We start from the raw sequence: 17,703 nt of genomic DNA, 5'->3' as shown, positions 1-17,703 counted from the left end.
ATTTTACATTTATCCAAACTGGAGGAGGATGGATCAATAGATCTATTCGGAATGGCACTTTATAGTGCATAAATCGCCTCCTCAATCGCCTTGTTCTTTTCTTTCCCATCCTCAAATACATCCTTCTCAACAGTAGCCTGAATGACTTTCCCTATTTGAAATGTTTGAAAAGAGTCAATATTATTGAATTCAATAAATAATGTGGAAGAAGTGATCAGTGGAAAGATAATGGTGCAACAAGAAGATTATCTAATGAGTCTTTCAGTGTGTCGTAGCTAGTACTAGCTTCCACCCTTTCAATGGTGTTAGTCAGTAAGGCATGTTCCTCAGATGAGTCTTTTCTTTTGCGTTCTTTTCTTCCATTGTGTCTTCTTTTTCCATTGAGTTGTCCGAGGGGCATCTGCAATATTAGATTCATTTGTCGAAGAGATTTCTTCCACTTCAGTGATATCAGGGGCAACATTATCAGATACAATGTCATCAAAAATATTGGCAATGTTGTCAACAACAACTTCAATAGATACACTTTCTCAACCTTTAATAATCGGTAATAAATCAAGTTTGCTTGTTATACCCTTAAATAATCTATGGTTTCTATTTTCAATGTTTCTATGTCTTGTGATCCTTCCATAAGGGTATCTAACATTTTCTTGGTTCTGAGCTTTGTTTTGCATACTTGCAAGAGAGTAGCCTTGTCATTCTTTGAAAGGGTATTTCCAACAACTTCCAGAGCATATTTTTGGATCTCTTGATCTTCTTTTATCGCTTTTCTTCTAATTTCACTTTGAAATTTCCAAAGGTCTTGGGGAATATCTTTCTTAAAATCTTCTAAAACAACATTTAGTCTAATACAATATTGAATGAAAGGTTTTACTATTTTTTCCTTATCTTCTTTATCATCTTCAACATACATTTCACCTACTTTCTTTAGATCACCTTCTTTAGCTATCATATTATACACATATTCTAATTCAAGGGAATCCATCACTATATGTTTACCTTTTCCTTTTTGGACTTGAACTTGGAATCCTTTTGCTTCAGCTTCTTCAGAATCTTCATGCTCAAGTTCGACATCAATATTTTTCCTTCTTGCTTCTCTAGGCTTTCCTCGCTTAGATGGAGAAGGTGTGGGGATCTCCTTCTTCCTCTTTGTTGGTTTTTCTTTTACTTCACTTGGAAATGCGTTTTCCTTTACGGGGGTACTAGAAGAGGTAGTGATCCTACTAGATCTTCTTACCTTTTCAATCTCTTCTTTAGTAACATCAGCCTACTTCATGGACTCTTTAATAAATTTTTGCACATTTTTGCTTCTTTCCTTTTGAGTCTACTCCATGTGGATTTTCATCGATTTTTCTTGTGTCGTACCATACCTTTCATGTGACTCATCGACAGGCCTTTCTAATAAGACTTTTGCAAGTCCTTCTAGCATTTCCTCATAGACCTCATAATGTAGTGTCAGAATCCACTTGGTTCTTGGAACAACGGCTTCCATAATGCTTTTATTAGTTGAAATTACAAATGTGATGTCATCCTTGTACTTTTGCACAATAGATTTGGGAATCCTTTACTTGATGTGCATCTTTAATTGAAAAACAGAAAAATACGTAGTGAATTCTTCTTCCTGCTCAATATATTCAAAAAACCTCTTCATACGTTATGCTATTTGATGTGCTACCGAAATGTCTTGTAGCCAAAATACTTTCACAATTCTAGGTTTCTCTTGCAAAAAATAGAATAGAATGCACAATGCTAGGGTTTCATATTTGAATGGATTCTTCTCCTTGCATTGCTTTAGATTGTCAAGAAACTGTTGTCTCAAAATCTCGCATATATCATAATCAACATTCTTTTCTACCATTTCATAGGCCATACTGATTGTTGTGGCTGAAATAGAATTTTCTCTGTTGGTGTAGTAAACTTTATTCCCAATCAGCATTGATGCAATCACATGGTAGGGTTTGTTATGGTGTTAACCTTCAAGGAATGACCATCGAAGACTGCATTGGTCAGCTTTTCAATATCTTTGTTCTTTGCCGACTTTGGTGCCAGAATACCTCCTGAGTCACATAGTTTGGTTACTACCTTCATTACATTCCTGGTGATCTAAAAGGATTCTTCGAGCCATATGAATTCCACATGAAAACAACTTATCGCTACCTTGACCCATTTGTCATTTAGATAGAAATTGGGGAAAGGATTTCTTGCATTCAACCTTTTGTTAGCTAGGGTTTGATATTTTGGTTTGATTTCAAAGTTGTCTCCAATTAGATTATTTGTCCACAATTTTTGCAACTTCTCATGGTCGTATTCTTCTAATTTCACATGGATATATGCCCTAATATCCTTAGTTAACAGAACTCTAGAGGGGTAACTTGAGAGCGCACTCACCGAATCGTTTTCAAGTGACTTGTTTGGATACTTCTTAAAGCTTGGACATTCTTGGGTGTTAACATCAACAACAATGGGAGTGGCCATGGATGCAAAGTACTGAAAGTAACAAATTCATAGTGAAAATACCTTTTGTTTCTTCGCCGAAAAACCTTAACTCTTGATTTGTTCTACTGCTGCTTGAATTCTCTTTAGTGTTGAGTGAAAAATGACTTAGCGAGTTCTCATTTTATCCCTTTCCAATCCACTTGTATGCAATAAATGCGGTAGGAAATAAAGTGCAACTTTTACCATCTTTTTCTGACTGAGACCTTCCGGACTTCCACATTTTGTCATAGTGTAATGTTATTTGTCGGAGTTTTTGTCAACACACACATCTCAACATGTTGTCACTACAGTCTTATGCTCTTTGGTAGGGGAGAGATATTCCTTGACTTGCTCCCCCTGGGCCAAAGCCTCTGATTCCTAATTGTTGGGGAAAATATTTGCACCGGAGCTAGGTGCAACTTCAACTTATTTCTTCCTCCAAATCTTCTTCATCTTTGCCTTCACATCTTCCTTATTGAATTTCTTTAGAGGTCTATTTGACTTGGCTTCTCCTCTTCTACAATTCCTTGCAATGTGTCCATGTTTGTTGCGGTTCATGTCCTTGATCTTGTCTTGACCTGCACTGGTTAGCCTTATGTCCAAATATGTATTGCATGTATAACATCGACCTATAAAGGGACTGAAAAAATGACTACTTCTATTTTGATTTATCCTACCATGATTTATGCATTGACTATCTCTATGACCATAATTATTACAAGTATAACACCTACCGAAGAATGATCTAATATTATAATTCATCCTATTTTTACAAAAGAATGCTTTGTGACCTAATTTATTACAATTATAATAGTAGCCATTAAAAGAAGTGTTTCTTTTACTTACCTGTTGCTCAACTGGTGACTTACCTTTATCCTCCTATGCGAACTTATCGTATTCAGCTTCCTTTGTCGGAGATGATCCTTCTATACTTTCTAACTTTCTTTGCGAGATTTCACCTATCTCAAATCCTAGACCACTTTTATTTTCCAGAGACCTTTGCACAACTAACATCTGATCATGCTTACCTGAACTTACCTTAAGTTTTTCTTCTTGTTTCTTTGACTTTTTCAGATTTGATTTTAGGGTTGTGACTTCTTGTTCAAGCTTCTTACATTCCTCTGTTTTACATTTCACTATTTTTTTCAAGTATTCCTTAGTCTTTTCATCTTTTTCTCTCTTGGTTTTTAGATATGCAATTTTTCTATTTGCCTGTTTTAGTTCTTCATTAACTTCCTTATGTGTTTCTCTAGATTTTTTTATTTGCTCTCTTAGCTTTCTGATACACTCATTATCTAATTGAACATTTTCTCTCAAATCTATGTTTTCATTCTCAACATTGTCAATATCTTCAAGAGAAGTCATAAGTTCTCCATTTGCATCTAGATATCTATCCCGATCTAAAGTAGGTTTAGGCGCCATATGTCCAACTATCCAGATCTCCTTCGAGTTATTAGACTCTTCTAAAGGAACTTTCTTTGATACCAATTGTTGATCATTCAGAATATCGAGAGGGGAGGGGTGAATCAATATTCCCTTGAATTTATTAAAACTAAATTAAGCAACCATCCACATATTATAACTAAATTGCAGAAATGAAAATAACAATAAGAAGAAACGAGGTACACCATGTGACACTAGTATTTTATACGTGGAAAACCCAAGATTGGAAAAAACCATGGAGAGGATTAACTCTCAATATTATGTAATTGGTTACAGGTCACAAAAGGTGGCTCACTGTCCAAAGTATAATGTCTCACTGTCAAATGATGGCTTGAAGCCAATATTACGAAAATTGAACTATTATAATTGCATATGTCATATGCATGAGATATAGTTTTGTTGAGGTACATAAACACTTTTTACATTCGTTGTACATAAACACTTTTTACATTCATTGTACATAAACACCTTTTTAACATTCGATGAATATACAATACAATGATAAAAAAAACCATGCATTACTCATCAGTAAGCAATTGAATATATACCAAGTAGGTTTTTATGAAGTCGGCTTAGCAGGAGTAAAGGTTAGCCCAAAAAAATCCTTTACATGCTACTGCAAAAAACTAATCTTTATCATATCGAGGATGTCGACCAAAACACAAAAATACTTTCACCAAAACTAAAGGAATAGGGAAGATTACGTAGTTCACTAATATCTTGTCGATGATTCTGGATGAGACCGAACCAAAAACTTGATGTTGAACTAAGCCAGAATATAGGTTACTTCATTATCAGACCCATAGTAGTGTCACAACAAAAAATTTACTACCGTAAATATTGGATGTAGACGTTAGAGTACAACATGATCCTGAAGCCTTGCAAAAACATCTAATGTAGATCCAAAAACAAACACTGGAATAGGCTAGACCAATAGAGTGTACCAAGGCTTGCAAAAATTATGCCGGAGTATGTCAAAATCATGTTGTTGGATCACCAATACATCAATGACATCCATGACAATATTCTAACAACTATCATGCATGTTAGGGTTTCAGATCAAGGATGACAATGAACTCATACCACAAAGAGGAGGGAAGTCTAAATGAGGGAGTCCAAAGAGGAGGAGAAATATAAAATGTTGGGATCAGAGATTGAGGAAGGTGAAGGAGCCATACGACTAAGGCGTAAATGGAAGGAGAAGTTTTCAACTTTGACAAAGGAAGAGAAGCATAAAATGTTGGGGCTTAGTATTTGAGGTCATGAATAAAGAGTACTCAATTAAGGAAGGCCCAAAAGTCTACCAAAAAATATAGTGAATTTTGGAGTTGACAAGGGGAGTTAGAGTTGGATGGGAATGCATGGAAGTTTTAAATTTGAAATAGTTAGACAAATTTCAACATGGGCAAGAGTAGGGTTCTGAAGGAAGATGCATTCAGGTATAGGGAAGTCTAAAGGCCTAATAGAGTAAAGAGAAGTAGACTTAGATGAGGTGGCATGACAATGAAAGAAAGCTTGACATTCCGAGAGAAACAAAGAGAAGTTGAGAAAACTAGAAAGATGCTTCGCCAGGAAAATTTGACAACTCTAATACTTAGCACAAGCCCAGACGTGGCAACCTACAACCTTAACACTTAATACTCTTTGGAAAATTAGGAACTACAACACATTATAGACATGAGAATAATAGTGAATTACATAGGAAATTTTGACAAAGACATGCCTATCTAAGACTTTATAGATCATTTATAAATGGGAACAATGGTCAAGACAAACAAAAGTGAAGGGTGATAACAAGAAATCCGAGGGACACAAACTAGATTTCTAAAGCCCCGATGACTTTATTAGTGTCATAGTTTATATATTGGACTCAATCCTATCAAGGGAATAATAAATTGGATCCAAATAGGAAACTAAGTACTTAATAGATTATAAATAACACATCATAACACATTATATATGGAACGCAAAAGAATTTACATTATTTACATGAATTTAGTACATCATATACATCCTTATATCTCCTTGTATCCTTCTATATATTCATATCATAAACATTTGTCTATATCTTCTATCTTTGTATCTAAGCTTATCTTTTGGTGATTACATCTTACAATATATTTATATCTAAGGGATGGGACGTGACCCATGCATAATATCCCTAGTCTACATTTCATCTTCCCAATCTCATGCTCTTTAAGCTTGTTGTGGCAAGACGCAATGTATTCTTCCAAACTATGTCTAATTGTGCCTTTTCACCGCCAACAAGGGGGAATAAAGAAAAAAAAATTGTGGTGCAAAATTGAGTCCCAATAATTGTCATGGTCTTGAACCAAAAAATGTGGATCTTGTAAACATATTTCTTCTTCTATTGTTTTCTTTAGCTGAAGAAATTGTATAAGATTATTAGATTGGACATTCATAGTAGAAGGTTGTTGGTTCTCCAACTTGTATTCCATTATCATCTAAAGATCTACACAATCTTATGTTCATGGATAATGGGAGTTGGCCAACAAATAGGAAACACACTTTATGATTGTTTTCCTCTGCACTTTAGGCTCTGCAAAACCTAGGCGAGTTCCCTTTTCATGACATCAAATGAAAAATATGCAATAAGACTTTAGAATGATGCATCGTAGATAAAGTCCCATACATATTAACAAGGATATGTGAAATATGTCATGAAACTATGTTGATTCCTTCTATTTGACTGATCCAAGTATGAGAAGACAAATAATAAGATTAGCTTAAGAATTATCATTCTAGAAAAAAAATTGAGGTTAAGGGGATGTTTGAAATTGGATTGGTGCCTACATATGACAAAGTCATAGAGCCATACAATCTCAATTCGTAGCATCTAAACATATTATTATGATCAATTTGAATGTTATTACCTTTGTAACCTATTGAAGGCAAACAATGTGATCCTACTTAATTATCTTTTTCTAATGGAAATATCCTCAATATATAATACTTTATATATAAAAGAACTTGTACAAGGATTTCTTACAAACTTTTAAAGAGTTTTATTTGCTTCTTCATATAGTTCAAAGCACAAAAACACAAGAACTTGATTTTATGCAAGGATAGACCGAGGACATCAAGCTAATTTGAAAACAACATTCTAAAAGTTTGCAAATATCTTATTCATGGACCTACATTAAATCCACCAAATAAAGACCAAGCCGACAATTGTGGGATCCATTATGTAGTGATGAAAATGATCCATATCAATAGATAAAGTATTCACTAATACCAAAGCACTATCTCACATACACTAAAAATTTCTACATTATTAGAAAATCACTTTATATCATCATAATATTTCTAAGTAAGTACATATATTATTTTATTTATTTTTAATCCTTGGGGTTTTACCTTTTAGTTTTTCTTGTGTTACAAGGGAACAATCCCTTAGGGATTTTTAGTCATTCCCATGTTTGAGATGTTTTGAGTATATGAGGGAAATGAATAAATGTCTTCGGGCATCCCTAGTCTACAAGAAAAATTATAGACATCCCCAAAATCGATAAAATCTATAATAGATAGCAAGAGATGACGAGTTATCTTGTTTGACCCAATATGCAACAAAATAAAGAAATTAGGAAAATATAGAGGGTGGAGGTAGTGAGGAGGAAGGTGGAGAGGTGAGGGAACTTTGTAACTAGATTCTTAAACAAAATTCATGTTGGAAAATGCGTTTTAACTTTGCTCCTAATGTTAAGAGTGCCAAAAAATATTATTAAAAAGAAGAAAGTCAAAATTTGAGCTATAAAGGTCATTTTTTCCAAAATAAATATTATGAATTGTTTAGCATCATCAAAAAATATGACCTCTAGATGTTTGGCCTCCCACATTGGAAATGTAAAAACATATATAACACATAAAATAGGTGTAAGAGGGAATTACACTTGTTAAACAACTTATAATGTGTGTTATGAAATGTCATAAGGCATCTTAAAATGGAGATAATGGAGCTTAAAAGGAGTGCCCAAGTTGGTAAGTGGATTATGATGAACTTATAGTAGGTGGAATGAATATGTTATTTTCAACTTGTAGACTCATCTTGAAATTTAGGTGTTGGATTCTTAACATCAGATTTAGGTGCCACATTTTTTGTGGTTATAGCTCATGGCTTTCAAATTACAATTTGATGGTCTCAAATTGTTTTTCTTGTGTATTCAATGTTTGAGATGGAAGTTTATATGGTGAGTATATATATATATATATATATATATATATTCTTGTAAAAGGAAGCGCAACAAGCAAGGCAATTTTCTTATTTGTATTGAAATATTTTGTTGTGCATCTCATGTCATTCCCAACACCTATTATTTTTATTTTATCTATATATCAATCCCAACATTGTGGTGAATTTATGTGACTTGTGTGAGAGTTATAGTTAATTTTCTCAACACAGTTACAAATTTTTTTTGTGGGGGTGTTTTCATATTTTACTGCAAAGTCTGGATGAAAATATTATATCATATCTTATGTTGAATTTATTGTTTTATCTCAAATTTGAATTTTTATATTAAAAAAATAATTGGGATCATTACAAAAGAGTGGTTCTAGAGACATGTGTCGATGTTCCATCTCCTTCATCTCTTGTTGATTTTGCTGAGTCTAGTGTTGCTATATATATGGTCTCGCATGATTCTTTGCAATGGGACCATATACTTCATCTTCTAAAGATAGTTGCTTGGAATGAGTACCTAATAGATCTTGCAAGTTTGTGTGAATACCTTCTTGCATATTTAGAGGACACTCTTGAGGATATTCATGTCCTCTTTGATGACAAATTTATCACTATTTTTGTACCATCTTTATCTTTAAATCTTGTTCTACATCCATTTCTACAAAGTTCTAGATTATCACTTTCCTCAGTCGGGCCTAGGGCTCCTCATTTGATTATGGCACCTATTAATATTGACATGGTGGAATTTGAAAACCTACCAAAGACATCATATATCTTGCATTTTCTTCCCTTTTTTAGATTGAGAAGATCTTCAACATGTACCATTGATTTTAATTCTTTTGAAGGGAAGGAATGTGGTTCGACATGCATGGATCTTCTTCAACTTCTTCTATCATCCTTCCATCTCTAGTGCAAGAGGCACCACATTTTTATAGGAGGTAAGCTATCTAGTATCTCTCTCTTCATTTTCTTCTTCTAGGGTGAAACTTATTGTTCATGGGTACCTAAGATGGCTTAGTTATTGGAACTCATTTCTCCTAAGTTGCACTTATAAGTGTTGGTGTAATATTTGATTCCTTGGATATGCTCTATAGTGTAATGTAGCACCCATTTAATAAGTTAAATTGAAATAATTAGACTATTTAATTATTCTCACCTATGTAGCTAATAATGATATGTGTACACCTTGACTTAAAATACACAAGTGCCACCACTACATTATCAATTCATGATTGATGATAGTTAGGTTTCACTTTATTTAGTCAAGGCTGCCTATGTTTTAGTCAAGTTGAGTGAATTGATCCAATAATTGGTAATTCAACTCGGCTTGTCAATTAGACTAAGTTAACTCACCTCTTGATTGAGAGTTAACTCATACCTCCTAAACATGTCATTTCCTCAATGGATTCATCTAAAAGGTCTATGTATTTTTATGTTACTATTTGTAATATGGCTTATTAATATTGAATATTGAATTTCTTTATTCTATGTTCCTATTTGTGATTAGCTTATAGGCATTTTAGTCTTGAGTAGAATTCTTGTTTAAACAAAATCCTAAAAATAAGCTTAATTGAGGTTAGGTAAACCTTTACAACATAATGAAAGATGATTAAAGAAAACTTGTCATCCATGAATATTATAGGGAGTACATGATGCCAAACTTATCCCTCAAACTTCTTAGTCAAGAACGTGGGCCCTTATTTGTTGTTGGGCAATCATTGTGCTAGCACATGATAAATAGCGTTTTACAAAGAAGCTCATACTGATGAATAAGGTGTTCCAAAGAAGCTCACAAAAGAATCTTTCGAAAGATAATAGTGAGTTGTATTTCTTCCTCAACCTCCAGAATTGTTGTTCCTGTAAATCATTGTGTGTTTCTAGTTTTCATTTTATTTTCATTTTTGTTTGGGAAAGATTTTTAGTTGTTAGGATCTCACCTAATCAAGGGCTTTTAGGCTTCATCTACTAGAAAGGTGAGCTCAACTAAATATAGGGGGGGTAATGGTCATTTGAGGAAGAGAATAGCTAGAATTAATTGGTTTTCTATTTTACAAAGAAAGCTCCAAGACAAGTCTCTCTTTCCCCTAACCTCTATTGAGAGCTTAGGGTTTTTTATACAAATTGAAAGATTGATTGGAATCAAATTAGTTAAATAGTTTTCTTTTATAACATTGGAGGTTTTCACAATGATCATCAATCAAGAATCAAGTTGGGTTGCAAGTTTTTGGTGGATTAGATGCAGTTAACAAAAAAACTGACTTCATTGAAAGTAATTTGAAATATTTGTTTTTCATGGCATGACAAGGGTTTAAACAAAAAATGATTTTTTAAAACTTTTGGGTATGGCATGAAGGGGCTTATGTCATTCAAGGATTTGAACAAGATTGTTAATGATGTTGTACAACCTAAGTTGGTCTAGTGGTGGAGAACTTGTGCTTTTGAAATAGAGATCACGAGTTCAAATCCCACAAGGGGGTAGGGTATGTACACCTTATTGGCTTCAGCCAATGTTACCTATCAAAAAAAAAAAAAGATTACTAATGATGCTATGAAGCTAAAATACCTTTTATGTAACTATAAGCATCTTAATTGCCATAATTAATGTTGACATTCAAAGCCTTGAGCCCTAATTTGAAAGTGAAATCAGTCACCTCTATTATTTAGTTGCATTTTATATTAAATTTAAATCAAAAATATGTTCATGGACCTTGAATGTTTTATGTGCATTGATCAAACAAGGTAGATAGGCTCATCAACACAATCATCTATTTCTTCCAAATCTTTTTTCTATATATATATATATTGAAACAAAACAATTCTACTTGGAAGAACCTCTTATATGAAGCACTTACCTCTTGAAAAATAAGTGTATAAAAATCCTCACTTATTAATTGGTATATTGCTGCATGTCGAATTACTAGTAAGTTCCACACCTTAGATTGAGAGATTTTAGTTGTAGTGTTGAGAGGTAATAATAGAAATTTCCAGGTTGCGGCCCTGACAAGATTAAAATCTCGCATCCTAAAACAAAGTCAAAGTTAGTTTAGTTGATGATGTTAGAACTGGACAGAATGCATCAATTGACAGTGGATCTATATGTTACTTTTCCTTTAGCTTTGATACTTAAATATCGCAGAAAAAGGATTTCAAATCTTAATTAACGGGCACCTTCATGTCTATATTCGATATTGTCGTGCAATTGGTTACAAAATATGGGTCAGTGGATTTGACTTAAAAACTATGCAATTGAATTCTGATAACAATATCATAATTGATTACCTATTATTCAAAAAAAATTATGTAATATACATAAAGTTTAATAAAAAATTGAAATACAAAGACCATCATGGTCTAGAAGGTGAAAGCCCAATTCAAGGGATGTGAAGGACCGAATTTTCATGTCTCTTTTTTCTATACAGTTCATCTCTGATCTTCTATTATCTTTGTGAGCATTCTTGTGATCTCATGTTGCATGCTTTTTCATGTTCACTTCACATCATGGTGACAATCTATTGCCATTTGCAATATGTTCTTAATTTCATGCACTAAAAACTACTGATGTAAGGCATGGTGCTACATTCTTATGCTTGATTTTTCTTGCAATCTGGAGTTTCTCTGCGCTGCTCTGTTATGCCCCAAAAATTATAAATTACAATATTTATTTCTTGTTAACTGTAAATATTATTTTGCTTGGCTCGAGACATTAGAAGAGGTGATTCACTTTAGATCACACATGCAAATATAAGAAATCAGATTTCACAAATTTGCTAAGCTACTTTCCTGGTAAAATGCTTCCAAAGAAGCATTTGCAAACCTCTCTAGTCCAATATTCAAGAGCATTTTAGTAACACTACTGAAAAAGTACAATATCAGGATCACACAAATTTCAAAAATGAAACAAGTTGGACAAAAGTTTTTAGATGAAAATGGAAGTGCATCTTATGTATGAAAAGGGAGAAAGCAAGTACAACAGATACATGGCATGCCAGAAAATGGGCATTCATGCAGAACAGTATGTGTTTGTGTCATGATCTCTCTCCATTGTTCAGTTACAAAATCTATATGGTACAGAAAAGACTGCACAAAGGACTAAACAATTCAAGCAAAATAGTATGTCTTCGTGTCACGATCTCTTCTACCTCGCTATGGTACAGAAAAGGCTGTATAAAGGACTAAACAGTCATTTCTTCAGGACAGCAAATGATGTTCTGCTGCTACTTCTTTAGCAAGACTAAGATGACTGCATCAAGAAAATATAATGTGATTGAAATTTGCCTGATCATTTGCTCTGCATCTCCACCAATGTAAGATATTGTAGAGCAGTTGAGTACTTCGCATAGGAACCTATTTTTGGTTTGTCTGGTAGGTTGCTGATTTTCAGTGTAAATGTAAATCCATCGTGTGCTTCAAGCAATTATGAAAGAGAAATGTACATCAGAAATTACCGACTCAAATGAATGAGGGAAACTCACCAATACTGTATGGAATACTCCGTATTTTAATATCTTTTGAGGGTAACATACCATTTACAGTTAGGATGCATGGTAGCCATCTCTGATAAATATATAGAAGCCTAGGAGTATCTCCAATATGACTATCAGAAATCAAGAGTTTGCAGGACTCCGTGGAAGGTAGTTTATCACTGGAGAAATGAAATCAGAGGCTAAGAAAAGATTTTGAAATGGGCTTGAATGGTATTAAAAGGACCATTGTTGCAAGATGAATGAAAGAATTTTTTTTGTAACACAGTGAAGTCTACTTACTTTGCATGATTTATTGCATCACAACATAAGGCCAGAGTTCTGACCATTGCCACATCACACCCTCTTGCTTGTCCATATTTTTCTCGACACTTCCTGAAAAGTGAAAAGTGATAAGATATAACATTGGAAACACTTCTAAGCTTGATGAGCTTGTTTTATAATTATCTTCTAAACAATTATTTAAAATTCTTAAAAGTACAATAAAATAGAAGTAAAAAAATACCCTTCATCAAAAAACTCGCAGAAATCATCTAAAATAACAGCTCTTGGAAAATTGCTATGCATATGAAATGCAGCAAAATATTTTCTTATTCCTTCATCATCTTCTATATACCTGCACTATAAAGGAATATTAAAGCTATCCAAACACATAAAAGGTAAATCAATCATTCACCAAATGCCAATGCAGAGAAAATTAACCTAAGAAAGATCAGTTCAGTGTCGAATACAAAATCCTTACTTTATATGTACCCGTTCAAAGATCTCAGAAGATGGATCAACATCCTGCAAAAGTACCAAATTAACCATGTCAAAAACTGCATGGGTGTCTGGGTTTTAATCAATGGCACAATCTGATGGGTAGTTTTATGAGTCCATGTCTTTGATTCCATTGAAAAAGGAAATACAATTTCACATTCATGTCTGAATCATGTGCACATGATGTACAAATTTTGGGAGATGATAGGCTATACCATCTGAGTTTTCACTTGAGCTATTACTCCCAATGACCTAGATGAACAGGGCATCTCTTTTAAGAGTAAAATGAGGGGCTAGGAAATATCAGTTTTAAATGGCTACAGCTGTACCATCTTAGTTTTTCGTTAGCTGATACTCCTAATAAAATAGGGTATCTCTTTTAAGAGTAAAATTAAGGGCTAGCGAATATCAGTTTAAATGGCCATGTTTTCCTTCAACATATTGACAAATTATAGTTACTTTTTAATGTTCAAAAAATAGGTTACAGGGCCACCTCTCCCCAAGAAGAAAGGAGGGAAACCCAAGTCTATTATCGGGCAAGGTCAGGAATTGGTTAATGCAAGTGAAATAGTCAGAAATTGATGATGCAATTGAAATGCTCACATGAAAAGTATTTATCATATCCTAAATTCCCAGCAGCAGAGAGTTGAAAACTACTACTATTTTACTCTTTAAAACATAGGATAGATGGCCTTCTCATCCCAATAGGAAAGGAAAAAAGACAAATTCTGTTGACCTGAAAGAACATGGTAAGGGATTGGTGAATGTAGGTTAACTGTTCCCAATAATTGAAAATTCGAAATTTTATTTATCTCGTCTTGTATACTCTGTGGCCTCTACTTCTTTATTTGAATTGAGTATACTTGCAGCTTTCTGTAAATTTGTTCACCAAACTGCGGTGTACAAGCTATTTTTCTGAGCCAAAAACTATAAAATGCCATTTTCCCAAGTAAAAGATACCGAAGAACGAGATACACATTCTTACAACCAGCCCTGCTATTTCTCCAGCAAGATGCTGCATATAATAACTTATTTTCCCAAGACAATGAATGGATGCTAGGAAATCTTATCTCAAAGAACCTATCTGTGGGGTTTGAACTAACTGATATATTTATTTAAAGGTCCAAAATACTACAAGAATCTATCTGTGTAAATTGAACGTTATCGATAGCTCTTTTTCAAAGGCCAAATAGACTAACTGGCCTGAGGTGATATGAAATTACTTCTCAGCATTGTTATCTATAAGACAAGACAAATGGTTCCCCTACAAAGCACTGCAAGACCCAATCACAGAAGCAATGTGCTAACAATATTCTCCCCATGTGTGTGACTACAATTCAGATGATATTCATTGGCACATATGTCCAGTGGACATGGGCCTTGATTCTGGTGTAATGAATATAGAGACGGTCAAGCCTCAACCATGTTTCCTGGCCTTAAATTTGTGCTCCAACCATACACTCATAACCTTACCCTTGATTTGGCGATTCCCAAATACCCCACAAAGCATTCAATGCTGCCAATAACCCCAGCAAAGTTTTACTAATAAAAAAAATCTCACATGATAGAAGAATCAAAGCCAAATACCACCTTTTGAAGGATGGAACTCTGCCCCATGTAGCCCATTAATTGTCCACTTTGCTGCTTTACCACGTTGATGTCCAGACGATGCACATTATTTGAGCATCAGATGTGGCCTTCAAACAGAAGACCAATGACTAGGGATTTTGATGCACTCTCAAAAGAATTTTTACACCGTAATTCTTTCAGCTAAAAACTCTATGATTTCCAAAACAAACAGAAATTAAAAGATAAGTTTCCAACCTGAGGTAAAAAGGGGGGATTCTTCTCGAAATTGTTTCTTTTGCAGAGAAAAACAACAGTGGCCGAGGTCTCCCTAGCACAATTGTAAGCAAACTGCAAAAGTAGGGATGTTTTCCCACTGCAAAAACAAACATTCAATAGTCTAGAGGAAGTGAATTTACATTTCACGATAACCCGCAATATAAAACTTAATAATTTCAAGCCACTCGATTAGAAAGAAGGTGCTTTAGCACCCCGAAAGAAAACTGATAGAAATGGTAAATAAACAGTACCCAAAAGAAGGAATGAACAACCCAAGTGAAGAAAAATGAAACAAATGAAGGGGTTTTATATATGTGCCTGTGTGAAGGCCCTGAAAGCAGAATTCTTTGATTCTTCTTGTCAGTGGATTCATTTGTGCGAGATTTCCTTTCAACTAGTTTCGCATTCACTTCGGACTCAGAGAAGAACTGTTCCAACATTGCTAGAATGAGCGAATACAGTGTCAAAATACATTATCACAAGTTCCCCGTATATTCAGGGAATCCCATTCTGAATTTTGGGTTTGATAAAGAATTGGCTGTTACTGTTTTCTTTCCACATCGCAAAGTAATTTTAGGAGTTTGAAATGCAAGAGCGAACAGTGAGAATTGGCGCCTCCAGTTGATGAAATCAAATAATGCTTCGATGAATGACGACTTAGGGTAAGCTGTTTGCTCGAGTTAAGTCTGGTAATAGCGGCTTCTTTTATTTGAGAGTCAAATGACTTTCCGGTAGTTTTTAGGGAGGGCAGGATCTTGGCTCATGATGTTGGAGTCAAAAGATTTGATCTCATTAAGAATATTTTAATTTTAGTAAAACAGAAGTTCATTAATTATTACATTGAATTTCTAAATTCTCAAGTAAAAGAAGATTATCAATGAAAAATAATCAACATTATTTATGTTTTATCTATTAAAATTGTATTTAATTAAGAAATCATAATTTCTAACAAGTCGGGAAGTCTACATTTTTTTTAAACATTAATCCTTGACAATCATGATAATAATGAGTCATATACATTGAACGTTGCAATCAAATAATTTATGCAATGTAATTTCTCATAATTCATGCATACTACATGCTATCTAGAACATAATTAGAACATACATAAGGACTAATGGAAGAAAATAACTAATTGTTTGGAAACATACCTTAAGAGTTATGCACGGTCATGTAGGCTCCTCATCGTTAACTCACCCTAGATCGCTTGGGGTGCGATGTGAACCCTCCATAGTGGATTTAATCCTTATCCACCCCTCCAAGCGGATTGTCTGTGGTGAGAGAGACATTCAATTGTTCTACCACTCATATGGTTATCCCTTGATGACCATGCATCTAAAATGTTAACTACCTCATATAAGCTAGGATACCATACCCATATGAAGACATGTCATACTACACTATGAGGTTTGTTATGTTTGTTATCTACCTATTATCATTAGAAATTCTTCTTTCCCTATAGTCTATTGGATGACTAAGCAACAAGGACATACATTGTCGACATGCAACTAGCCCCCAAGCCTACACGCTCCTAATGAAATCCACTCTATACCCTAGAGCAACATGGGGTATCCCTCACCTGCATGCAACTAGCGATATCCATCTACTAATTAGGTGGTATAGATCATAGTACACTCAACAATTGTCAATCTTAAGAGTCAATAAACTTATCTATGAACAAGTCTTAGAATTTTTCCACTATGATCACCTCAAATAGAGTAGTTTAGCTGACATATTAGAGGAATAAAATCCTCTACCTATGCCCTTGTAGGGTCCTATCTCCATCAGTTGTTGTAAAAGTCAGCATCTATACCCAACTTAGCACTACAACTAAAAAGAGATTCCTAATTTGGGAGTAAGTAGTTTTCAAGCCTACCTAACAAAGATTGGTAGTGTAGACCATTCACCAAGCATCTGGTGACAACTCCTCAATCTATTTCCAACAATGGTATGATGAAAGAAGGTTTATTCACCTATTTCTTCCTAAATTATTTTATCTAAATTACTCAGCAGAGCAATGATATCAAAACATGCCAAGGAAGAAAGCAAGGCAAACATTGGCTACCCATTCCTATATGCCAATATGTAGTTGCCATTCACATGGCCTAAAATACATTGTAGTTGCTCTATGCTCAGTTGTATTGTAGGCTGACATCAAAATTTCCCAAAGACTCTCCTTGATTAAGTTAAGTTAATCAACTCTTCCTTTGTTAGTTTTGTTGAACGAAACCCTTCCATAATAAATTCACATATAAAACAAATAAAACTTTCATGATTGAAATAATCATTCCCATTAATTATAAAGTTAATTCTCAGACCTATTAGTATGCAATTTTTAACCCAACATACTTCTACTGTTAGTTCCTTATTCTTTCTAATGGTTGTCCCTTTTCATTGATGATTATGTAGGGTTGTGATGATTTTAAAATTTTGTCTACATCATTCTAACCTACCATTCACTAAAAATGTAGCATCCAACAATCATGTGGGTTGAGTTTTATC

The 17,703-nt window shown here is 34.1% G+C and overlaps 1 protein-coding gene across 2 annotated transcripts; it reads right to left on the bottom strand.

Moving 5' to 3' along the window:
- Positions 1–12,029: 12,029 nt before the first annotated feature.
- On the bottom strand, positions 12,030–15,901 carry LOC131050508 (uncharacterized). 2 transcript variants are annotated; one of them, XM_057984704.2, is made up of 7 exons: positions 15,520–15,895; positions 15,181–15,298; positions 13,340–13,383; positions 13,103–13,213; positions 12,880–12,972; positions 12,640–12,758; positions 12,030–12,520 (listed from the first exon to the last, which is right to left on the bottom strand). In XM_057984704.2, the coding sequence occupies exons 1-7, from the start codon at positions 15,639–15,641 to the stop codon at positions 12,396–12,398; spliced, it is 732 nt and encodes a 243-aa protein (XP_057840687.2). In that variant the 5' UTR covers positions 15,642–15,895; the 3' UTR covers positions 12,030–12,395. The 2 variants fall into 2 exon arrangements, with proteins under 2 accessions (XP_057840687.2, XP_057840688.2); XM_057984705.2 differs by having other exon boundaries at positions 12,318–12,486; positions 12,589–12,758; positions 15,520–15,901.
- Between the last annotated feature and the right edge of the window lie 1,802 nt (positions 15,902–17,703).

The sequence above is a fragment of the Cryptomeria japonica genome, chromosome 1 (assembly GCF_030272615.1).
Source record: "Cryptomeria japonica chromosome 1, Sugi_1.0, whole genome shotgun sequence".
NCBI lineage: Eukaryota > Viridiplantae > Streptophyta > Pinopsida > Cupressales > Cupressaceae > Cryptomeria > Cryptomeria japonica.
Note: the sequence above shows the minus strand (reverse complement) of the source record. Positions and strands in the feature narration are given on the sequence as shown.